The sequence below is a fragment of the Neovison vison genome, chromosome 12 (assembly GCF_020171115.1).
Source record: "Neovison vison isolate M4711 chromosome 12, ASM_NN_V1, whole genome shotgun sequence".
Lineage (NCBI taxonomy): Eukaryota > Metazoa > Chordata > Mammalia > Carnivora > Mustelidae > Neogale > Neogale vison.
The window spans coordinates 54,250,037-54,277,181 of record NC_058102.1 but is presented as its reverse complement, the minus strand read 5'-3'; the positions used below and the strand labels follow the sequence as shown (position 1 = coordinate 54,277,181).

The 27,145-nt window shown below is 34.8% G+C and overlaps 1 protein-coding gene across 1 annotated transcript; it reads left to right on the top strand.

Annotated features, from left to right (window-relative positions):
- The first annotated feature begins 12,729 nt into the window (after positions 1–12,729).
- On the top strand, positions 12,730–26,513 carry LOC122891446 (NKG2-A/NKG2-B type II integral membrane protein-like). Its single transcript, XM_044227093.1, has 6 exons — positions 12,730–12,934; positions 13,351–13,428; positions 13,913–13,966; positions 14,493–14,638; positions 26,059–26,162; positions 26,393–26,513. The coding sequence occupies exons 1-6, from the start codon at positions 12,730–12,732 to the stop codon at positions 26,511–26,513; spliced, it is 708 nt and encodes a 235-aa protein (XP_044083028.1).
- The last annotated feature ends 632 nt before the right edge of the window (positions 26,514–27,145 follow it).

The following is a 27,145-nucleotide window of genomic DNA, read 5'->3' as shown; positions in this document are numbered from 1 at the left end:
CAAACCCAGTGGATCATCTTAGCTGGGACCAATACCCCTGAAAAGGCACCCATCCTACATCCTGCACACCCAGTGGGTGGCCTCACTAGGACTATAACTCCTCCAAAGGAACTCCTGTCATGGTTGCCCCTGCTCATCAATAAGCCTGCAATATTTGTGGCCGAGTCATACAGCCAGCAACACTAGAGACTTGTCCTGTCCAAAAGCATACTTTCAATATTTCTACCCAGGCCTCCTAGTGGCAGTAACAGGAGTCAGTCCTCTCTAAGAGTGTGACTAAACAAAGAAAAAAGAAAAACCATGAATCATCTATCCTGCCTATAAAAGACTCACTTTAGACTGAAAGATAGTCTGACAGTAAAAAGGTGGGAAAAGATATTCAACGCACATGGGGGAAAAAAAAGCTAGGGTAGCAATTCTTATATCAGACAAAATAGACTTTGAAACAAAGACTGTAACAAGAAACAATAAAGGGCTTCACATAATGATAAAGGAGTCAGGCCAACAAAAGAATATAACAATGATTAATACTTGTGTACCCAATATAGGAGCACCTAAACATATACAACAAATATTAACAAAAAGGATAAATTGAAGGGTGCCTGGGTGGCTCAGTTGGTTAAGCACCTGCTTTTGACTCAGCTTATGATCCTGAGGTCTAGGGATTGAAGCTTGTATCAGAATCCCTGCTCAAGGGGGAGTCTGCTCCTCCCTCCCACAGGCCCTCCCCACTTGTGTTCTCTCTGGCTAACTCTGCTCTCTCTCTCAAGTAAATAAATAAAATTATTTCTTATAAGAAATATTTATTTATTTGAGAAAGAGATAGTAAGAGAGAGAGAGGAGGGGGAAGAGAGAGTAGCAGGCTCCCCGCTGAGCAGGGAGTCTGAAGTGGGGCTCCACCTTGTGACCCTGAGATCATGACCCGAGCCTAAGGCATTTGCTTAAAACCATATGGAACATTTTCCAGAATAGATTACATGGAAGGCCACAGAACAAATCTCATTAAATTTAAAAAGATTGAAATCATCTCATGCATCTTTTCTGACCACAATGGTACAGGCATGTAGAAATCAATTGCAAGAATTTTTTTAAAAATCAATGAAAAACAAGCATATGGAGGCTAAACTGCATACTATTAAACAACCAATGGATCAATGAAGATATCAACCAGAAAATCTAAACTCCCTGGAGAAAAATGAAAAGGACATCCCAATGTTTCAAAATCTATGGGACACAGGAAAATCATTTCAAAGAGGAAAGCGTTTAGAGATACAGACTTACCTCAATAAACAAGAAAAATCTGAAATAAATAATTTATCCTTCAACTGAAGGGACTAGAAAAGGAAAAGCCAAAAGAAACAAAATAGAAAGAAATAATAGTAAAGATGAGAGTGGCAATAATAGAAAACAAGAGAATTAAAACAGTACAAAAGATTAATGAAACTAAGAACTGCTTCTTTGAAAAAGTATAGAAAATTTAAAAAAACTTGAACCAGAATTGTCAGGAAAAAAAGAGTGACGGCCCAAATAAATCCATTAAGAAATGAATAGCAGTAGTTACAAGACATAGCTCAGAAATACAGAAGATCATAAGAGAATTTGTGACCAATTACATGCCAAAAAACTGGACAATCTGGAAGAAATGGGCCAATTCTTAGACATATACAAATTTTCCAGATTGAACCAAGAATAAACAGAAAATCTAAACAGAAAAATTAATAGTAAAAAAATTGAATCAATAATCAGAATACTCATTCTTCTCAAGTGCACACGGAACCTTCTCCAGAATAGACCACATACTGGGTCACAAATCAGGACTCAACCGATACCAAAAGACTGAGATGATTCCCTGCATATTCTCAGATCACAATGCTTTGAAACTGGAGCTCAATCACAAGGAAAAGTTTTGAAGGAACTCAAATACCTGGAAGCTAAAGACCACCTTGCTTAAGAATGCTTGGATCAACCAGGAGATCAAAGAAGAACTGAAATAATTCATGGAAACCAATGAGAATGAAGACACTTCGGTCCAAAACCTATGGGATACAGCAAAGGCGGTCCTAAGGGGGAAATACATAGCCATCCAAGCCTCCCTCAAAAAAACTGAAAAATCTAGAACACACCAGCTGTTTCTACACCTTAAAGAACTGGAGAATCAACAACAAATCAAACCAACTCCACACATAAGAAGGGAAATCATCAAGATTAGAGCTGAGATCAATGAGGTAAAAACCAGAGATACAGTAGAACGTATCAATGAAACTAGAAGCTGGTTTTTTGAAAGAATCAATAAGATCGATAAGCCACTGGCCACACTAATCCAAAAGAAAAGAGAGAAAGCCCAAATTCATAAAATTATGAATGAAAAGGGAGAGATCACAACTAACACCAAGGAAGTAGAAACAATCATCAGAAGTTATTATCAACAGTTATATGCCAATAAGCTTAGCAACATAGATGAAATGGATGCATTCCTGGAAAAATATAAACTACCAACATTGAACCAGGAAGAAATCAACAACCTGAATAGACCGATATCTAATAACGAGATTAAATCAATAATCAAAACACCACTGATGGCTTCACAGGTAAATTCTACCAAGCTTTTAAAGAAGACCTAATATCAGAGACATGAAAAAATGGTCAACATCATTCAACATCTAGGAAATGAATCAAAACTACAATGAAATACTACTTCACACCAGTCAGAATGGCTAACATGAACAACTCAGGAAACAACAGATGTTGGAGAAAATGCAGAGAAAGGGGAACCCTCTTGGGCTGCCTGGGTGGCTCAGTTTGTTAAGCGTCTGCCTTCAGCTCAGCTCATGATCCGAGGGTCCTGGGATTGAGCCCCACATCAGACTTCCTTCTGAGTGGGGGGCCTGTTTCTCCCTCTGCCCCTCCCCTCCATTAATGCACTCTTTCTGGCTCTCACTTTCTCTTTCAAATAAATGAATTTTAAAAAAATTTTTAAAAGGGGGAATTGTTACACTGTTGGTGGGAATGCAAACTGGTGCAACCACGCTGGAAAACACTATGGAGGTTCCTCAAAAAGTTAAAAATAAAACTGCCCTATGACCCAGCAATTGCACGGCTATGTATTTATTGAAAGGACACAAAATATAGTGACTCAAAGGGGACAATGCATCCCAGTTTATAGCAGCAATGTTCACAATTGCCAATATATGGAAAGAGCCCAGATGTCCATCGGCAGATGAATCCATAAAGAAGTTTTATATGCACACACAAAGACATATGTATGTGTCTGTCTATGTGTGTACAGTGGATTATTAGTCAGCCATAGAAAAGAATGAAATCTTGCCATTTGCAATGACATGGATGGAACTAGAGGGTATTATCCCAAGTGAAATAAGTCAATCAGAGAAAGACAGTACCATATGATTCCATTCATATGTGCAACTGAAGAAACAAAAAAGATAAACATAGGATAGGGGAATCAAAGAAAAATAAAATAAGATAAAAACAGAGAGGGAGGCAAACCGTAAGAGACTCTTAACCATAGGAAACAAACTGAAGGTTGTTGAAGAGGAGTTGGTGGGAAAAAAGGGGTAGTTGGTGAATGGGCATTAAGAAGGGCACTTGATATGATGAGCACTGGGTGTTGTATGCAACTGATGAATCACTGAATTCTATCCCTGAAGCTAATAATACATTATATGTTAACTAAATTTGATTTAAATTAAAAAATCTGAAAGAAACCTAATGCCTATTTTTCTCAAGTTAACTCCAAAATTGAAGACAAAGGAAAGTTTCTAGGTTCATTCTTTCTGGATAGCATTACCCTGATCAAAACCAAACAAGGACACAACACACGCATACACACACACACACACACACAGAATATTAGAGGCCAATATCCCTAATGAACATGCAAAAATCTTCACCAAAATATTAGAAAACTGAATTCCACAATACAACAAAAGGATTATACAACATGATCAAGTGAGATTTATTCCAAGTATGCAAGAATGGTTTAATATCTGCAAATCAATCAACTTGATACATCACATTAACAAATTGAAAGGTAAAAATCATATGGTAATCTCAACAGATGAAGAAAAAGCACTTGACTAAATTCAACATCCATTTATGATAAAAACTCCCAACAAAGTGTGTAGAGAGGGAATGTACCTCACATAATAAAGACCACATATTACAAGCTTACAAATAACATCATTCTCAACAGTGAAAATCCAAAGGTTTTCTTTTAAGATGATGATGAAAATAAGAATGTTATGTGAGAAAGGAATCCATCAAAATTCTTGAGGAGAACACAGGCAGCAACCTTTTCGACCTCAGCCACAGCAATTTCTTCTTAAGAACATCGCCAAAGGCAATGGAAGCAACGGCACAATTGAACTATTGGGACTTCATCAAGATCAAAAGTCTTTGCACAGCAAAGGAAACAGTTAACAAGACCAAAAGACAACTGACAGAATTGGAGAAGATATTTGCAAGGGATATACCAGATAAAGGGCTAGCATCCAAAATCTATAAAGAGCTTAGCAAACTCAATACCCAAAGAACAACTAATCCAATCAAGAAATGGGCAGAGGACATGAATAGACATTTCTGCAAAGAAGACCTTCAGATAGCCAACAGACACATGAAAAGTGCTCCACATTGATTTGTATTTCCCTCGGCATCAGGGAAATACAAATCAAAACCACAATGAGATACCACCTCACACCAGTCAGAATGGCTAAAATTAACAAGTCAGGAAATGACAGACACTGGCGAGGATGCAGAGAAAGGGGAACCCTCCTACACTGTTGGTGGGAATGCAAGCTGGTGCAACCACTCTGGAAAACAGCATGGAAGTTCCTCAAAAAGTTGAAAATAGAGCTACCTTATGAACCAGAAATTGCACTACTGGGTATTTACCCTGAAAATACAAACATAGTGATCCGAAGGGGCATGTGCACCCAAATGTTTACAGAAGCAATGTCTACAATAGCCAAACTATCGAAAGAACCTAGATGCCCATCAACGGATGAATGGATAAAGAAGAGGTGGTATATATACACAATGGAATACTATGCAACCATCAAAAGAAATGAAATCTTGCCATTTGCGATGACATGGATGGAACTAGAGGGTATTATGCTTAGCAATACAAGTCAATTGGAGAAAGACAACTATCACATGATCTCCCTGATATGAGGAAGTGGAGATGCAATGTGGGGGGTTTGAGGGGTAGGAAAAAAATAAATGAAACAAGATGGGATCGGGAGGGAGACAAACCATAAGAGACTCTTAATGTCACAAAACAAACTGAGGGAGAGGATGGTGGGGTTATGGACATTGGGGAGGGTATGTGCTATGGTGAGTGCTGTGAAGTGTGTAAACCTGGCGATTCACAGACCTGTACCCCTGGGTCTAATAATACATTAGATGTTTATTAAAAAATTAAAACAAAAAACAAAAAAAACAAGGATGTCCACTCCTATGGCTTTTACTCAAAACAGTACTGGAGGTCCTAGTCACAGTAATCTGAAAAGAAAAAGAAATAAAAGACATCCAAATTGATAAGGAAAATGCAAAACTGTCACTATTTGCAAACAACAAATAGTATTTTCTTCTAGATAGAAAAACCTAAAGACTCCACCAAAGAAACTATTAGAACTTATAAATGAAATCAGATAAATTGCAGGATACAAAGTTAATATGAAGAAATCTGTTGCATTTCTATCCACTAGTAAAAAACTAGGAGAAAACAGAAGTTAAAAAATCAGTGCTACTTATAATTGCATTATAACCAATGGTGTGTAAATCCTATACTCTAAAATCTCTAAGACATTGATAAAAGAAATTCAAAGATTACACCAATCAGTAAATGGGAAGATATACCATGTTTATGGACTAGAAGAATAGTATTGTGAAAATATCATATCACACAAAATAATCTATTAATTCAATGTAATCTTTATGAAAGTACAATTTTTTTTTGCAGAACTAGAATAAATTTAATTAAAGTTGTTATGGAACTACAAAAACTCTGAATATTCAAAGGAATCTTTAAATTTTTCTAAAAATTTAATTAAATTAGTTAATTAACATACAGTGTAATATTAGTTACAGATGTACAATGTACTGATTCAACACTTCCATGTAACACACAGTGCTCAACACAGCAAGTGCCCTCCTTAATCTCCATCACCTATTTCACTCATTTACCCATTCGTATTCCCCCTGGTAACCATCAGTGTGTTCTACATAGTTAAGAGTCTGTTTCTTGCTTTGCTTCCCTCTCTCTTTTCTCCTTGTTTGCTTTGTTTCTTAAATTCCACATATGAGTGAAATCATGTTGTATTTTCTTTCTGCAACTTACTTATTTCACTTAGCATAACACTCTATAGTCATCATGTTGTTGCAAATGGCAAGATTTCATTCTTTTTATTACTGAATAATATTCTATTGCATTTATATAATACTTCTTCTTTATCCATTCATCAGTCAGGACTGTTTATTTGAGATTTTTCTTGTTTTTTTAGGTGCAACTCTATTGCTCTATACTTTCCTCTTTGGACTGCTTTTGCTGCATCCCAAAGGATTTGGACTGTCATGTTTTCATTTTAATTTGCTTTATGCATTTTTAATTTTTTTTCTTATTTTACTCCCTGATTGACCTATTTATTGTTTATTAGCATATTGTTTAGCCTCCATATATTTGTATTTTTTTCCAAAAATTTTTAATGGTTCACTTCTAATTTCATATCATTGTGTTCAAAAGTGCATGGTATGACTTCAATCTTTTGTATTTGTTGACACCTATTTTGTGACCTGGAGAATAGTCCATGTAAACTTGAAAAAAATATGTATTCTGCTATTTTAGGGTGAAGTGATCCAAATATATCTGTTAAACCCATCTGATCCAGTGTGTCATTCAAAGACATCGTTGCCTTGTTTATTTTCTGTGGTGATCTGTCCATTGATGAAAGTAGAGTGCTAAAGTCCCCTACCACCATTGTCTTATTATCAATGAGTTTCTTTAAGCTTGTTATTAATTGATTTATATACTTGGGAACTCCCAAGTTGGAAACAAATATTTAAACTGTTAGATCTTCTTATTGTATGTCCCCTTTGTGATTATATAATGTCCTTCTTTGTCCCTTTTTATAGTCCAAATCCAATCAGGAGGCACAGGGAACTCCCACCAAAATCAACAAAAGCAGGCTAGAACCACCAGACATACTGTAATTAATTTTGCAAAATGTGGTGATAAAGGAAAAATTTTAACACAGCAAAAGAAATCCTTAATTTAAAAAGGAAAATCCATAAGGCTACCTGCAGATTTCTCAGGAGAAACGTGGCAAGTCAAAAGGGAGTGGCATGATACATTCAAAGTGATAAATAAGAAAAATCTGCAGCCAAGAATACCCTATCCAGCAAGGTTATCATTCAGAATAGAAGGAGAGACAAAAGGATTTTCAGACAAACAAAAACTAAAGGTTTGTTACCGCTAAAGCAGCCCTGAAATAAACATTAAAGGGGACTCTTTCAATGGGAAAGAAAGGCCAAAGGTGACATAGACAAAAAAAGATCAGAGAAAATCTCCAGAAATAATTACAAGAAGGTAATAAGGTGGTAATATATTATACCTATTAATAATTGCTTTGAATTTCAATAGACAAAACCCTCCAATTAAAAGACATATGGTGTCAAAATTTTTTTTAAAAGAAGGACTCATCTTTATGTTGCCTGCAAGATACTCATTTTAGACCTAAAGACACCTGCAAATTGATGGTGAGGGAGTTAAAAAAACATTAGCAAGTAAACAGACTTCAAAAGAAAGTAGGAGTAGCAATATTTATGTCAGACAAACTACACTTTAAAACCTAAGCAATCTTTTGAAAGAAAAACAAAACTATATGTAACATGCTCTTAGATTTCAAACTATACTACAAAACCATAGCAATCAAAGCAACATGACACAACAATAGACACATAGATCAAAGGAATGGAATACAAAGTCCAGAAATAAACCTCTGTTTATATGGTCAACTAATATATGACAAGAAAGGTAAGAATAGACAATAGGGAACAGTGAGTTTTCAGTAAATGGTGTTTAAAAAACTGGAAATATGTGATAAAGAATAAAAACAGACCACTTTTTACACCATAAACACACACACGTGCATGCATGCACACACACATGCACACACACACACCCTAAAATGAATCAAAGTCCTGGATATAAAGCCAGAAGCCATAAAACTCCTCAAAGAAAGCATAGGCAACAAAGTCTTGGAGATAGGTCTTAACTTTACTCTTTTGGCTCTATCTCCTTAAGGAAGGGCAATAAAATGAAAAATAAACAATACATCAAACCACAAATTTTTTGCCCAGCCAAGGAAACCATCAACAAAACAAAAAGGCAGCCTACCTAAGGGGGGATGATATTTGCAAGTGATATACCCAGCCAGGGGTTAGTATCCAAAATATTTAAAGAACTCCTACATCTCAACACCAAAAGTATAGAAACAAGTGATTAAGAAATGGGCCAAAGACACGAATAGATATTGTTTGAAAGACAACATACAGAGGGCCAACTGACACATAAAAAGATGTTCGACATCATTAATCATCAGGAGAATGCAAGTCAAAACCACAATAAGGTATCTATCATCTCACACCTGTCAGAATCAAAAAGAAAAGAAATAACAAATATCGGCAAGAGTGTGGAGAAAAGGGAATCTTGTGCATTGTTGCTGGGAATGTAAATTGGTGTATTCATAATGCATGTGAGTATAGAGGTTCCTCAACAAAAAGAAAAATGGAAATAACATAATATCCAGAAAATCCATTCAGTATGTCTATTTGAAGAAAATGAAAACATTCACTTGAAGAGACATTTCCACCCTATATTACAGCATTAATACTGTAGCCTGGATATGGAAGCAACCCATGTGTCCAACTATAGATGAATGTATAAAGAAGAAGTAGTATATATATTATACTTAAAATATATGTATATATATGTATCTGTATGCACACATACAATATACACAATGGAATATTACTCATCAATAAAAAAGAATAAAAATTTTGTCATTTTTGACAATGTTAATGGACCTAGAAGTTCTATTGCTAAATGAAATTAGACAGTGAAAGGCAGATACCATATGATTTAACTGGTAATGCAGAATATGAAAATAAACAAAACAGAAATAGTCTCATATATAGAAACCAAAGTTGTGGTTGCCATAGGGGAGTAGGAAAAATGAGTATCTAATTATTTAATATTCAGATCTCTGGCATGGTGTTATGTTCAATATTGTTCACTGTTGTATTTAGTTTTTCAGCAGAAACCTAAATATCTTACTTACAAATAACAAAATTGATTGCAACTATTTTAAAAACTAAGACAGAAAAATTGAGAAGATAAGTTTGGAGGGATGCCTGGTTAGCTCAGTCTAGGGAGTTAAGCATCTGCCTTCAGCTAAGGTCATGATCCCAGGGTCCTGGATTTGAGCTTTGCTTCCGGTTCCTTGCTAGACGGGGAGATCACTTCTTCCTCTCCCTTGTCCCTCCCCCACACTTGTACTCATTCCCTCTCTCTCTCAAATAAATAAATATGATTTTTTTTAAAAAAAGATAAGTTTAGGGGTGCCTGGGTGGCTCAGTGGGTTAAAACCTCTGCCTTCGGCTCAGGTCATGATCCCAGGGTCCTAGGATCAAGCCCTGCATTGGGCTTTCTGCTCAGCAGGGAGCCTGCTTCCCCCTCTCTCTCTGCCTGCCTCTCTGCCTACTTGTGATCTCTCTCTGTGTGTCAAATAAATAAATAAAATCTTAAAAAAATAAGTTTGGAAATTGATGTTTTTGTGACAGTAGCAATAAATTTGAAAATGTAGTCTTCAGAATTAGTGCCAAATATCATTAAATACCCGTTATGAGGATGATAATTGTAGAATATTTTCAGTGTAATAGAAATGACATAGCAAAGGCATAAGAAAAAATACGTAATGCCAAGATTTAGCAACCTTCTCTAAAAGCAAAACTTAAACATCTAAGATATTTTTCAGAAAGTCTAGGTACTCAGTGTTTGTGATTCAGTTAACAGCCTGGTGGTCAAGTCTGACCCCAGTATCTTCTGGAACATAAATGTTTCTTAGGGGCACTTGCCAAGGTACAAACAAACTAAATGACACACTACAAGCTCAAAGCCTTTACATTCTGGAGGTGTGTATGAGATGCACTGGCTTCAAAATAGCCCAAGTGTAAGAATTTCCTGTTCAAATTTTAAGTGACACATTGATGAGAAATCTACTTTTTCCACTATTGCCTCACTCAGTTCTCACAGGGCCGGCAGTCTGTGAAGACCACAGACACTGTTTGTTTACAAGAGTAACCTGGTCTCCCACTGGAAGATGCCCGACTCTCTGGTCAACAGAAGGTATGTGTCACTCCTCTGCTGTCTCTCTCTCAGCCGCCTCATTTGCTGGTAGATTACAAATGCTGAATAAAATATACCCGAGGTGCAATTAATATACAATCAAATCACAGAGAACATTGGTATATTTATTCCAACAATTCAGGTGACAAACAAGAATGGATATGAAATATCTTGGAGAATTTCCTAAAATATTTGAATTCTTACCTGTAGAGAAGTAATTAATAATGTATGCATGCACATAATTGTGTTTGCAGATCAATGTAATTTCAGGTGAAAGCCATAAGCATCATAAAAGAAAACACTTAACTTGGATTTGTCGTCAATTATAATTATACATATTATTTTATATTTAGCCCAGTCTTAAAAAATACATTATTAATATGAATCCATTAAATCATAATGGTCAAACAGAATTCCTCATGCATTTGCTTAGATGAATGAAAGCAATTTGATTTTTTATAAAAAGCAAGATGGTGTGCCTTCTGCAAATGTTAATTTAAACTTAACTACAAACATTCAAAAGACTTTTTAAAAAACATACCCAAACTTGGCAAAAAAAAAAAAAAAAAGATATTCAATACTTAAAGACACTCCTGTCTAATGAATTATGTTACATAGTCTAAAATGTGTGAATGCTTTATATGCATTATATTTTATTTTAATTCACATTTTAGATTAGTAGAAACTAAGCAGTTAGACATGAAGTAACTTTATAAATATCATACTTTGTAAGTTTTGAGATCCAGGAGTAATTTCAGATTTCACTTATTACAGAGCTCATTGATTGAATTATGAAATTACACTTCTTTGATTTATTAGAATTCTTTATACAAGTAAACCTGTCCACACTGCCTTTGACATTCATAGATCTTTCTGTGGTTCATACCACCAGTGGTCTTCCATAAATGATCTACACTTTTATTTATCATTTATGATTTCATATCTTTATCACTAAATCAATTGTCAACTTCTAGTGTTATGTAAGCACTTTTAAAAAATATATTTTGGTCTTTGCTTTCAATGTTTAGATTTCCAATAAGTTTAGGATGTCATGTAATATTTTCAACATATAAAATCTTTCTTTTAAAATTAAATGGCTTCTAGAACTCCACAGTTATTCAAAGTAAAAATTCACTTCATAACAATGCACTACCTTTTAGTAAGGAAATGTAAATCCCCCAATAACAGACATATACTACAGGAAAATCCTGTATGTGGTAACACTAGTACTCTCAATCTTAGACCACTCAATTTTTAACCAACATGGATTTAAAAGTTGTCAAAAAAGTTGGTACAGTTTCTTTTTTTTTTCTTTTATTTATTTTCAGCATAACAGTATTCATTATTTTTGTGCCACACCCAGTGCTCCATGCAATCCGTGCCCTCTATAATACCTGCCACCTGGTTCTCCCAACCTCCCACTCCCCGCCACTTCAAACCCCTCAGATTGTTTTTCAGAGTCCATAGTCTCTCATGGTTCACCTCCCCTCCCAATTTCCCCCAATTCCCTTCTCCTCTCTAACTCCCCATGTCCTCCATGCTATTTGTTATGCTCCACAAAGAAGTGATAATTGACTCTCTCTCTGCTTGACTTATTTCACTCAGCATAATCTCTTCCAGTCCCGTCCATGTTGCTACAAAAGCTGGGTACTCATCCTTTCTGATGGAGGCATAATACTCCATAGTGTATATGGACCACATCTTCCTTATCCATTCGTCTGTTGAAGGGCATCTTGGTTCTTTCCATAGTTTGGCGACCGTGGCCATTGCTGCTATAAACATTGGGGTACAGAAGGCCCTTCTTTTCACTACATCTGTATCTTTGGGGTAAATACCCAGGAGTGCAATTGCAGGGTCATAGGGAAGCTCTATTTTTAAGTTCTTGAGTACAGCATTTTTTATACAAGTTTTTAATTTTAACCCAGTTATTCCACTATCATTGAAAAGTTGTATTGAATCTGATCTTACATTGATAAGGACAATATTATTTCTGAATTCCTTTCTTCTTCCCTAATTTATTGCTTTACATTACTCCAATCAGTTGTGTCAAACATAGAATATGTTCTATGTTGTGTCAAACATAGAATACTGTCATAAAAACAATGTATTCTATCATGAAATGCTTCTTTAAAGCTCTAAGGAAATTAGTACCAAATTTTACATTGTTCAACAGCAAATGAATGCTATCACTCACCACACACTCCACCCACTGTGACTGTCCCAGCAATCTTGTCATCGAATACACTATTCATCAAGTCCTTCAGTATAGTTCCACTCAGCCCTGTGCCTGACACCACACAGCTGCAGAGATGAATAACCAAGGAGTTACCTATGCAGAACTCAGTCAGATTAAGGATTCAAAAAGACAGCAAGTGAAAGCTAAGAGCACTAAGAGTCCCATTTCAGAAACTGAGCAGGATATAACCTATGTAGAATTAAATCTTCAAGATGCTTCAAATCTTCAAAATGCTTCTCATGATCCTCAAAGGAACAGCAAGAACTCCTACTGTAAAGGTAAAACATGTAATACACATGCAGTATATCTGTAGTATATGTACTATGATGTGCAGTTGGGCTGCAGAATGCAGAGAATGAGTAGGGAATGATCTTCCGTATTTTTCATTTCTGAAGATCAGAGCTTGAAGTTGCAATATAGTATTGTAATTGATATCTGACGACTAACTTTGTTCCAGCCTTGCTATAATTTGTAATCTTTACCCACATCTCCTGGGGTAATAAATTTACTGTAAATGCAATGGTATATTCTGAGAAATGATTATAACAATAGATATAAGTTTGGGTTCCAAATTTTTATATGTGACTCCCTGTGCTTTATTGGTTCTACTGTATGTAAATTTCTTAAGGATTATTTCTGCTAGTCCTTTCTCAGTGTTTTCATTCCTCTTCCAACCATTTACCTTTATGTCCAGGAAAACTCATTGCTGGGATCCTGGGAATCATTTGCCTTGTCTTGATGTCCACTGTGGTCAGAATAGCTGTTATTCCCTGTAAGTGTTTGAATGACTACAAGGGAATTTTTCACTTTAATGATTTTCAGTGCCTTGAAATATTGCATAATATTATGGAATTGTATTACCTCACTTTAATGCATGTATGTTCTCAGTGTGGAATGGTTATTCTGAATTTGTCAAAATTATAAATAACAGAATAATTGTAGAGAGTATTACACACATATTCAGATTTCATAGCTCAAAAACAAGTTATAGGAGAGACCTTACGGAGATATACAAGTTAATGCTTGAGATTGGTTAAATCAAATACTGTAAGATACAGTGAAGTTTGTTCTTTATGTTTTTGCAATATTTTCCTCCACATCTTCATTATTTTATTCACTTTTTTTGGTAAGTCAACTTTATTGCAGAACTTTCTCATTCTAAATAATAGACCAAGTTTCAAATTAAGAAACTCACATCATTATGATTTATTTACTTTAATATTAAGTTTTTGTGAGGATTACTTTAATTTTTCTAGTTACTGAAGAAACAGAGCAGAACAAAACACTCCTGGAAACAAGGATCCAAAAAGGTACAATCATTTTCCGAACTCTGCTATTAACATAGATTTCTATTTTATCTTTATCTTAAACAAGGAAAAGATGATAATAGATTCTTTTGGGGAGAATAAATTAGAAAATCATGTAACAAAGTTTCAGAAATGATGACTATATGAGAGTATTACTTCTAATGTAACAATCTGAAGAAATACTCACTCAAATTCCCATATCCATTGTTACCCATTACCTCAAGTTTCCTCCTGCTATAACAGGGATAAGGGATAAATCTGAAATAACGGTTTCCTCCAGTGACTCTCATGACATGGAGAGATGGAAATTTGGGGGTGTTTGCTCTATATAAACACATAAATTAGGGAATGATTGGCTAACCATTCTCTGTTGAGTGTGCATAAGCATATTTTGTCTTATTTATACCTTCCTAGGTATACATGGATATGTAATGCACACATATATGTACACATAGGTGAGCATGTAAATTAATTTGAATTTGTTAGTATTCAAAATTCTTTTGGATGACATCTCATATTCTTTCTCCAGCTTATCACTGTTGTCCGAAAGAGTGGCTTACATATTCTAACAATTGCTATTATATTAGCACTGAAAGAAAATCATGGCATGAGAGTTCAGAGTCCTGTGCTTCTAAGAACTCTAACCTACTTTCCATAGATGATGAAGAGGAAATGGTAAGGTTCAGATGTTTCCATTTTATTAAGAGCGTATCTCTTAATATTATAATATTATACTTGTAGAGTTCATCCATAGTTTTATGTTTGTGTTTGTATTTATAGTTAATTGTTATTGTTTTTTTTTTAAGATTTTATTTATTTATTTGTCAGAGAGAGAGGGAGAGAGAGCGAGCAGAGGCAGACAGAGAGGCAGGCAGAGGCAGAGGGAGAAGCAGGCTCCCTGCCAAGCAAGGAGCCCGATGTGGGACTCGATCCCAGGACGCTGGGATCATGACCTGAGCCGAAGGCAGCTGCTTAACCAACTGAGCCACCCAGTCGTCCCAATTGTTATTGTTTTAAAGTCTGCTAATGTTCCATAGTTTGATTCTAAATATTTTATTTATATTTTATACTGTTAATGTACATTTGATAAATTTCAGTCTAGCTTTTCATAGAAAACTGTGCTTCTATATATGCCATTTTGCCTAAATTAATCTTTACTATTTAATCTTACCACACATCAAAGAAACTAAGTCTATGATTGTGAAATTGATCACAAAGGAGCTAGAACCACATAATTACAAATCAGATCCTGAAATAGAAGCTTAGAGCCTTTATTAGCCCTGCTAATTTTCATATTGTGAAATACCTTTGCTTATTTTTGGACTTTATATCAATGGATTCATGCAGTGTGCAATTTAATTGTGTTACCTTTCACTCTCACATATTTGTAATCCATCTCTATTATCAATTAGTCTATCGTTTGTGAATGTTCACTGCCCTGTCTTACATGAATATGACCTTTTAAAATCTATTCTTAGAAATTTAGTCCTTTTAGTATGTGGGTATCATTAACAACTATTTTATGGAAAACCTTTCCTTGTCTATTTTCACACATTGTATGTACAGTAATTTATGCCTGACTATGTAATAGTCATATACTTAGGCATATAAATATAAAAGGCCTATAAAAATAGTAGTAATATATTTAGGCATATAAGTATAGTAGTAATATATTTAGGTAAATAAATATTACATTTATCATCATAAAATACAAACATAGAACTATAACATTATAATTGTATTTATGTTTAATTATAATACCTTTTTATTTAAGGATTAGAATGAAATTGCATGGTCATAGTTATGTGTTTTCAATTTGTTAAATTATTCCAGTGTTTTTTCTAATGTATTGTTTAAATATATACTTTATCAAATAAAACCAAAATTCAGTAGTCTCAGAAAAATAAATTCAGTAGTCTCAGAAAAAATAATTCAGTAAGATCTGGTGGCTCTATAACAGTACTATTTTTCTGGGCCATGAATCATTAGGATGTTATCTTTTGTGAGAATGAGAAGTCATCTAGTGTCACTTTTGATACTTGCCCATTTTTCCTAGATGATGCCTTCTTTTCCCTTCTTAGAAGTCCTTGTCATATTTTAGATATGAGCTCTTTTTTGAGTTTATAAGATACAAATACATTTTGATGCAGTGACTTACATTTTTACTATCATATTGGAGTTTTTAATCACCAATATTTATTTATTCATTTATTTATTTATTTAATGTTTTATTTATTTATTTGAGAGAGACACACACAGACAGTGCGAGCAAGCATGAGCAGGGGGAGGGGCAGGAGAAGAGGGAGAAGCAGACTCCTGAACTGAGCAGGGAGCCAACAGGGTACTGGATCCCAGGACCAGTGTTAGTGTTAGTGTCAGTGTTGGTGTTAGTGATTGTTTTGGACTTATTTCAGAAATTAGTCTAAATTAATGAATATAATTGCTTATGTTATTTTCCAGGATTTACAGTGTTCTTTATTTATTTTTTAACTCTTAAATAGGGTTTATAACCCATTGGGAATTTATTTTTTCTGATGCTGTGTTTGTCATACTGTGAGATAATAGATTTTTGATGAATAATGCAGTTAGTGTCTAAAAATTTTCTCTTTCTAGCATGCCTTTTTTCCACTATTTTGACTGGAGAGAAAAAAACATCTTGGGGCTTTTGTCTGTCCTCATTGGTGGCCGTGGGTTGGCAGCCTCTCTGTCATCAGTCTGGGACAGGTGAGGGAAAGAGAAATTCCAGGGAACTCACCACCATGTCATTCCTCGGGTCTAGAGCACCTGGTTCTGTCAGCTTTCTTATCATCTATCTGAATCTTCTTATGTTGTCTTTATATACTGTCCAGGCTTTTTGCTGTGTTTGGGGGAGAAATAGTGAAAAGTTTTTCTTCTCTATCTTTCCAGAACCAGAAGTCTGATTTGTAGTGGTTTTAACTTGTATGTTCCTAAGACTAATAGTGTTGAACATCTTTTCCTATACTCATTTGCCATCCATATAATGTTTTCTGAAGAAGTTGACTATTGAAATATTTTGGTTATATTTTTAATTTTGTAATTATACTTTGAGAATTTTTTATGTATCCTGGCAGCCAGTCTTTTATGAGATTATGATTTGTGAATATTTCCTCTGAAGTCTATGATTTACTTCTCTTTTCAAAGAGTAGAAATTATCTTGTCGAACTACACTTCACCAATTTTTTCTTTTATGGATCATGTTTTTCTTGTTCTATTGTCTGCCCAACATGAGGTCATGCATTTTTTTCTAATACATCTTCCTGAAATCTTATCATTTACATTTATGTATGATCAATTTTAGCAGTTTTGTACATAGTATAAAGTATATATTTATTAAAAATATTTGATACTCCATTCTTTCCACAATATTTTTTGAAAAGACTATACTTCCTCCACTGAATTATTCGTATCTTTGTTGAAATCTACATTCTGTATGTGTGGATATAAATTTTGCACTTCTGATTCATTAACCTCCTCATGTGTTTTTAGGTCAATTTCATACTTTAAAAACCATCCTTTTTTAAACATTGAGTTGATACTCGTTCTTTCCAGAGTTATATCTATTCTAGATCTTTGCATGAATGTTTCCTACTTATTTCTATCTTGCTAAAGATATTTTTTAAAATAAGAGTGAATGTTAATTTTATTAATTGCCTTCTGCATCAGGGAAATCATACCATTTGATCTTCTTTACTCTGCTAATATGATGAAGTATGACTACGGAATTTCAAATGTAAATCCAACATTGTATTATTTCAATAAATCTACTTATGTCATAGTCCTTTATTTTTACACATTGTCCAAATCTATTTATGAATGCCACAAACATGTAATTTCCTTTTTTTTTAGCATTCCCATCAAAATGCACATAACACATATTTTATTAGCCCCTCTTTCTACCCTCAAGGGTTTCTTTTTACTGGTCAATTAGCATTACATTTTTCCTTATTCATAAACATCTAAATATTCTGTAACTGAGTGTGAAAAGCTTTCTGAATGACAGATTAAATTGTATTAGAAGATGTAACAACACTTCTGATATTTTCATTTCTTTTTGTTTTTGTTTTCACAAAGTTGAATTTGGTAGGATTTTTTCAATTTTATGTCTAGTTTTAAATATGTTTGCATATTTTCAAACTATTCTCTTATGATAATTTTACTGTGGTATAATGTATATACAGATGGATGCAATTTTACATGCTAAAAGATGCCAATAGATGGCTGCATTTTCAAGACTCACCATCATGTGGAATGAGAATACGAATATTACCATCACTACAAAATGCCCCTTTCATGTTCTAATCTGCATTTAAAAAACACTTTATGTAAATGGATCATACAGTATGTATTCTTTCTTTCTTGGCTCTTTCAGGGAAAGCAAAACTTGTGCAATTCACCTATACAGTTGCATTGGGTTTTCAAATGTCCAAACTTCTTTCTTTTTTTTTTTTTTTTAAGATTTTATTTATTTATTTATTTGTCAGAGAGAGAGAGAGAGCGAGCGCATGCGCATAAGCGGGCAGAGTGGCAGGCAGAGGTGGAGAGAGAAGCAGGCTCCCTGCCCAGCAAAGAGCCCAATGCAGGACTCCATCCTATGACCCTGGGATTGCGACCTGAGCCAAAGGCAGCGGCTCAACCAACTGAGCCACCCAGGCATTCCTCCAAACTCATTTCTGTTCCATTGTCTGATTCTACTTATATTTATTCATCCATACTACTGTTGATACTCTTGGATATTTGGGAATTGGTCCATTTGGGGCTACTGTGAGTTATTCTACTATACGTAATTCAGAATCAGCTTTTGGCTAAATATACGTTTATCATTTCCTTGTTCTCTAACTTTAATTGGCTCTTCTCTGTATAGCTTCTTGAGAAGGTCATCAGGTCATGCATTTTATAACATTCTTCCTTTTGATTATAAGTGACAAAGCTTCACATTGTCTCTAAACACCACTTTAGTTCCACTCTAAAAGTTTCAATATAGCCTCAGTTTAGTATCATCCACTACAAGGTATATTCACAGATTTCATCTTGGAACTATACATTTTTCAGAAGTATACCACTTTTCCACAAGTTTGAAAATTGTCCACATGTCTTTCCGTTGTTGCTTCTAATTTAATCCTTTGTCTATTACTTTGAATATCTCCATTCTTCAAAAATGTGATCCCTATTCATGACCTAGACCCCTTTCCATTCATAAGTTATGTCAAGCTTGTTCCTACTGCTTGGATAGTCTTCCATAGGCCTCCTGATTTTGTGACTAGCTGTTCTCTCCCTACTAATGGAACAACTTTTAAATCTCCAACTATACCATTAAATTGTTTGTTTATCCTTCCAAATCCATCATTTTCTACTTCATGGTGTTTGAAGGTTCTGTTGCAAAGTGAATAATATATGTTTGTAATTGTTTTATTTTCCTCTTATATTGAGACCCTTAACGTGTTGAAATGTTTCTTTTTAATTTCTAATAATATATCTTATTTTTACGGTTACCTTGTCTGACACTAGAATAGCTATTTCTGCTCATTTATGGGCTGATTGTTGTAGGGTAGATCTTTTGTTATCCATTTTTTACACCTATTTGTGCTTTTGAGTCTAATGTGTGTCTGTTACAGAAAGCATGTAGATCTTACCTTTTCACTTGGGAGACAATTTCTATCTTTTGATTGAAATATTTATTTAATTCACTTGAATATCTTTAATGGAATAGTTGGGGTTAGGTCTGTCATTTTGCTACTTATTCTATGTCTGTGTCTTTATTTCTTCTTCCATGTTGCCCAACAACTTTTGTATTAAACGTGTTATTTTAGTGTTCCATTTTAATTCCTCTATTTTTGTCTTAGCTATATTCTTAAGTTATTTCCTTTGTAGAAGCTGTAGGTATTACAAATATATCTTTTGTTTGTTTTAAATATATCTTTTGTTTGTTTTAATAGCTCAAATAGACATATAACATTGTATAAATTTAACCATACAATGTGTTCATTTGATACACTTATGTATTAGAGTATGATTACTAAGATAATGCTAGATAACACTTTTCTCATGTTATGTATTTATCATTTTTGTGGGTATTGAGAGCAGCAAAGATTTAGTCTTACCAACTTTGAAGTTTATAATACAGTAATGCTGACTATACTCACTACATTGTACATTAGACTTCCAGAACTTATTATCTACTAGTTGTTACTTTGTATTCTTAAACATCTCCCCAATTCCCCGTACTTCACAGCTTCTGCTAAACAGCATTCTGTTCTTTGCTTTTACAAGTTCATTTTTTTAGAATCTCCATATAAGTGAGAGGACAGTGTTTATCTATCTCCGTCAGACTTTTGTCACTTACTATAAGGTCTTCAAGATCTATCAATTTGCCACAAATGGCATGATTTTCTACTTCCTCATGTCTGAATAATATTTAAATATGCATAAATATATTTGTGCATGCTTGTGTATGTGTATATATATTGTACATTCTTTAATTATTTATCTGTTGACAGATGCTTAGGTTCCTTCCATAACTGGCTATTGTGACTAATGTTGCAATGAGAATGGATATGCAGATATAACTTTGAGATGGTTTCAGTTCTTTAAATATATACATAAGAGTGGCATTACTGATTCTTATGGCAGTTTTACTTTTAATTTCTTAAAAACCACCACACTATTATCCATTTGGCAATACAAATTTACATTTCCTTCAAAGGACTTCCTTTTCTTGACATGCTCACCAAAATTAGAGAACTCTTATCCTTTTTGAAAAAAACACCTTAACCGGTGTGAGGTGATATTTTATTGTGGTTTATCAGCATTTACCTGATGATAAGTGATTTAGATCACCTTTCATGTATCTTTTGACCTTTTGTATGTCTTCAGAAAAGTCTTCTCAGGTCTTTTGCCCATTTTTTTTTTTTGGCCCATTTTTAAAATTGCATTGTTTTCTTTGTTTTTACCACATTGTGTGAGTTCTTTATGTATTTTGGATATTAGTCCATTATCTGATTTATAGTTGATAAATATTCTCTCCTGTTCTGTGCATTGTTCTTTCAATTCTTTTTTTATTGTTTCCCTTGCTGTTCAGAAGCTCCTTAGTTTAATGCAGTCCTACTTTTTTATTTTAGCTTTTGTTGCCTTGATTTTGGTGACTTATCCACAAAATCATTGACTCTACCAACATCCAATATCCTTATCCTTCGGCCTCTACTAGTGATTTTATATTTTTATATATTTTTATGTTACTTATTTTTGTCTTTTTTTCAGCTTTAAGAACTCACTTTAATGAGCACCTGGGTGGCTCAGTGGGTTAAGCCTCTGCCTTCAGCTTAGGTCATGATCTCAGGGTCCTGGGATCCTGTCCTGCATCAGGCTCCTTGCTCAGTGGGGAGCCTGCTTCCCCCTCCCCCTCTGCCCACCTCTCTGCCTCCTTGTGGTTTCTGTCTCTGTCAAATAAATAAATAAAATCTTTACCCAAAAAAAAAAAATTCACTTTAACATTTCCATAGAGCAGGTCTAATAGTTAACATTTCTTCTGACACATGGCATTAACCAACCATCACTAGGATCTTGCTTCTCCTCTCCTCTGACTGCCATCTTGGGTGAGAGTTAAAACTTTGACATGCTATCCTCAGAGATGCTGGAAAAGTCTTCATCTCTTCTTCAATTCTGAATGACAGCTTTGTTGAGTGAGGTATTCTTGGTTGACAGGTCATTTTCCCATTGATCACATTAAACATATCATCCCACTCTCTCCTGTGTCATCCATGGGAAGAAGTTCTTGCGGAGAGGATCCTTTTTGGTGTCTGGTTTGGCATGCTGACCTCAGAGCTCTCAAAGCATTATTGGAGCTACTTGCTGTGGCTGTGGCACTCGGGTCTGGGGTGGAGACGTGCACATATTCCCTGAAAACTGTACTTGGGTCTCAGGGGCTCACCATGTGTCTCTGGCTGGCTGGAGGGAAGAATGTAGGAGTGACATGGGCTCTTGGATGACAAGATTCATTTGAGACATGAGGCTGTGGGTCAGGGTGTGGTAGCAGCTGAGGACAGTAAGTCGAAGTTTCAATTCTGTCCCAAGTAGCAGTCACAAGATAGCAACAGCATGAACCTGTGGTGGTTTTTTCAAATCATGTGTCAGGACCCAAGGAGCTAAGCATGGAGCTCTAGCAGTCTAATCCCCAGTAACAGTTCAAAGCTGTGACCTGGGAGCTGAAAATTTGTCTTGGGATGTAGCAGTATAGTACCCCCAATGAGTACTCAGGACCCTTCCAAGGAACCTACAGAATGGGGCTCAAGGCAGTGAGAGCTTGACCCTAGCAATGATGGGTCAGAGGCTTGAGCTTCCATAGGTGGAGGAAAAGGTCCAAGCAGCAGCAACCTGGTGTTAGCAATGGCAGTTCAGAGTCCAGGCCTGGGATGGGGTTGTGGTTCAGAGCAGGAGAAGCACCATTTACAGTAAGACCCAGAGCCATAACATGGAACCCGATAGGTGGGGCATAACATCGTGGCATTTCACCCATGTTGTAGCATGTGACAGGATTTCCTTCCTTTCCAAGGCTGAATAATATTATATTGGTATGTGTATACTATGTTTTCTTGATCTATTCATCTGTTAGTGGACTTTTGGGCTGCTTCAACCTCTTGGCTCTTGTGAATAATGCTGTAGTCAGCATGGGTGAACAGATATCTATTTGAGATCCTACTTTCAATTTTTTTATATATTTCCTATATGTGGAGTTACTGATTCATATGGCAATTCTAGTTTCAATTTTTTGAAGAAGCACCATACTGTTTTTCATATTTTCATAATAGCTAATCAATATATATTCCCAACAATAGTGTATTGGTAAGACCAACACTTTTTTTTTTGATAGTATACATCTTAAGGAGTATGAGGAAATATCTCTTAGAGAATTTGATTTGCATTTCTCTGATAACTAGTGATATTGAGCATCTTTTCATATATTTTTAACCATTTGTATATTTTCTTTGGAAAAAATCTCCATTTAATTCCTTTGCCCATTTTTAAATTGGGTTATTTGGTTTTTGTTACTAACTCATATGATTCCTTATATATTTTGGATATGAATCCTTTGTTTGATATATGATTTACAAGCATTTTTTTTTCATACTCTGTCATTTCATTTTCTTAATCATGCCCTTTGAGTCAGAAAAACATTTTAGTTTAATGTAGCCCATTTGTCTACAACAGACTTTTCCTTTGTGGTCTTTGCCTTTGGTGTCATATCAAGAAATCATTGCCAAATACAATGTTTTCCCTTTCCCTTCATATTTTCTTCAAGGAATTTTACAGTTTTATATCTTGTGTTTAGGTCTTTAACCTGGTTTGAGTTAACTTTAGTATATGGTGTAAATATTGGCATCCAATTTCATTCTTTTATATCAGATAATCAGTTTCCCAACACCGTTTGTGAAAGATACAGTCCCTTCCCTACTGAATGGTCTTGGCACGTTCATCAAAAATGATTAGACCAAATACACATAGTTGTGTGTCTGGGTATATTTTTAAATTATTGTTTACATGGGGAATTTAGGGTTTTGTATATCTTCATCTTGCTGATGTTATCCCCCTGCAATCTGAAATACTGTGCCAGGCAGATAGGGATTCTGTGGTAGATGATGGGGTCTAATGCTGCTGGAGGTGAAGGATATTATCACCCATTGCCTGATCTTCACACTGATTCAAGTCCCTTCATGATCCATTCTGTTCCCTCGGGAATATTTTTTTTGTCTCTAGTTTGGAAGTGTGCTTTAGCCATTTCATTATGATGTCTTAGTTGTGGATTTCTATATGCTCTACTAGTAGTTTGCTAAGGCCCTGGTGTCCAGGACTATTTTGTAAATATTTGAGAAGTTGTTTATACATTCTGCCCTAGGATTCTTTTTTTTCTGTTGTCTTTTTTCTTTTTTTCTGCCCTGTTGTCCTTCTCAGTTTGAATTTAGACCTATGCAGGTTTTCCTGATACTATTTGGAATGTCCTGAACATTGTTATTTTTTCTTTTTTCTTTCTCATCCTATGGAATGAATAAATTATGTTACTCTTTTGACAACCTGATCATTTTTCTTCTACTGCATCACAAATTTTCTGTATTGCCAATACAGTGAATTTTTCATTTGAGATATGTATTTATAAACAGGATTTCTGAGCTCTAGTTGCATAGTTTTATTTCTCTGTTGATAATTCCTACTTGAACTATTGCTGCCATAATATTTTCATTTAATTATTTGAGCATAGTTTTCTTTATAATTTAAATAGATTTTTAAATATTACTTTAAAATACTTTTTTTTCCAAATAAATTTAACATCTTATCTTCATACAAGTTTCTATAGACCTTATTTTCCCTTAGTATGGAAGACATTTTCCAGTTCCTTTCCATTCTTTTTTTCTTGAAGATTTTATTTATCTATTTTAGAGAAAGAGAGAGTGAACACATGCAAGCAGGGAGGCGTGGAGTGGGAGGGAGAATGAATCTGAAGCAGATTGCACTGACTGTGAAGACTGACAGGGGCTCAATCCCACAACCACAAGATCATGATTAAATAAAACCAGGAGTCAGACACTTAACTAACTGACTGAGACACCCAGGTGCCCTCCCAGTTCCTTTTCATGTCTTTTTTAAGTTTTTTAGGTAGAATTTTTGATTATATAGTTTAGTAAGTATGCATTCTATTTCATTTTTTATTATTTTTGAAACTTGCAAAAAGTTTTACTACAAAATCTTCTAAGTCTGCCTGCTGATAGGTCTGCTCAGTTTTTTCAAATTCTTATTGTTTATTTTTATTTTTGAGCCAACATTCCTAGGGCTTGCCCTTGTGACTTTGTAGCTTAGATGTCAAACACTGATTTTTTCCAAAGACTGTGTGCAAAGACTGCAAGTCAGTAGAGCTTCCACCATCTGCCATGTGATGTGTGTGCATGTGTATGTGTGCATGTGTGTGCATGTGTGTGTGTGTGTGTATGTGTGTGTGTGAGAGAGAGAGAAGGGGGATTGCTCATAACTTTACTAGCAGTTCTATTTTCTACTGGGTTCATCTTGGTATCCTCTTTCTATGTGCTTTTATATATATATATATTTTTTTTTTTTTTTCCATCCACCAAGACTGTGTAGAGAGTTCTTGTCAACTCTTCCATTGTACTCTCAGTAACAGAATTTTAAGTATTTATGGGGGTCACAGTGTTTGACCACAACATCTGATTAGTAAACATATGGGTTTTCTTCATTTGTACCAAGAGAAATCATCACTCTGAGCTGAAAAGTCAATGGGCTATTTCAGTCCCTTATCTACTGCTAATTGAGTCTGTGGCACCAACACCATTGTTTTCTTTTTTTTTTTTTTTCAATTTATTTATTTTCAGAAAAACAGTATTCATTATTTTTTCACCACACCCAGTGCTCCATGCAAGCTGTGCCCTCTATAATACCCACCACCTGGTACCCCAACCTCCCACCCCCCCACCACTTCAAACCCCTCAGATTGTTTTTCAGAGTCCATAGTCTCTCATGGTTCATCTCCCCTTCCAATTTACCCCAAAGCACATACCCTCCCCAATGTCCATAACCCTACCCCCCTTCTCCCAACCCCCCTCCCTCCAGCAACCCACAAGTGACTCTTAATCTCACGAAACACCATTGCTTTCTGCAGCTTCTCCAAATTGTGGAACTACAAGCTTCTGGATCACTGAGCTACAGTGGGCAGGCAGGGAGGCAAGGGAACAGTGCTGGACAAAAAGACTACGGATATGCTTTTTCTTGCTTGAATCACTAGGAGTAATTTTCAATGATAGATATTTCATAAAATATTGTTAACCTTTGATCAGTTTTTAGGACCCAGAAATTGTTGCCTTTGTAAGTTTGTCCTTTTCACTCACTCCTACTATGATACTCTTATAATATGTCCAGTGTGTAACATTATATGATAGTTTGATAGAATATCTAATGATAGAACATTATATGATAGTTTAAAAGATTCTATAAAGTAAGAAAGAGTTAAATTTGTGACTACAAAATTCAAATGACTATGAGCTTTTATTTGACTTCTAATAAAATTTGCTTTCTCATAGTGTTTCTTGGATGTCTTCATTCATTCTTCATGGATTAAAGTCCGCCAGAGAAGCCACTATAATTCATCTGTGTGGCCAAAAGGCTCATCTTTCTTTTCCAAAGGGTAAGTTTCTTGAGAACATTTATATTTCATGACTTAAAAGAATTGCTTTTATGAAGAAAAATAGCAATATGTGAACAACTATATAAACACAATTGTTGAGGTGTTTCTATAGAAAAATTATATGGGGCAGATTTAGAGATATAACTATTTGTCTAAATAAATTGTTTATTTAACAGAGTATTATGTTATGTATTGCTAAGATTAATACCATCTAATTCTCTGTATTTCAGGTTGTCGGTATCCTCAGAGAGTGACAAGGATTGCCCATTTTTTAATTTTGACTCAAGAAAATGTTCTTTTGACTCCTGTTTAGAAAGGAAAACATATGTTTGTAAACACCAGGCATACTAGCCACTTAATTTTGGTATAATGCTGTCTCCCCATCTTAAAAAATTATATATATCTCATTTCTTTAAAATCCAATTATTTTCTCAGACATATTTCTGATATTATTTTTAGAGCAATTTTAGACTGACAACAAAATTAAGAGGAAAGTACAGAGCTAGCTCACATTGTCCCTGTATGCACATGTGCCTGGCTTCTCTCATTATCAGCATCACTCACTAGAATGATTCATTAGTTACCAACGAGGAACCTACAGTTTGCATCATAATCACGCAAAGCCCAAAGTGTACCTGAGGTTTCCCCCTTGGTGTCATAGAACTGTTTTTCTATCTTGATTTTATTAATGTAAATAATATAAATAGAGACAAATTATACATTTCTTAAGTTTTTGGTATTTGTTAAATCATAAATTACAAATTATAATATCAAATACTGTTACTATAAAGCTCTCACCAAGGTAAATAATTCCACTCGTATTTCCAAATGAGTTGATTTCTCATAGTCCTTAAAAAGACCGCAAATGACAACCTAGGGTGGCAATGTTATTAATCAGAATTGAGCCAGGAGACAGAAACCAGAGGAAGATTGATATAAACAATTATTAAGTATTTGTAAGGGAAAGCCTACTAAGAGGAAAG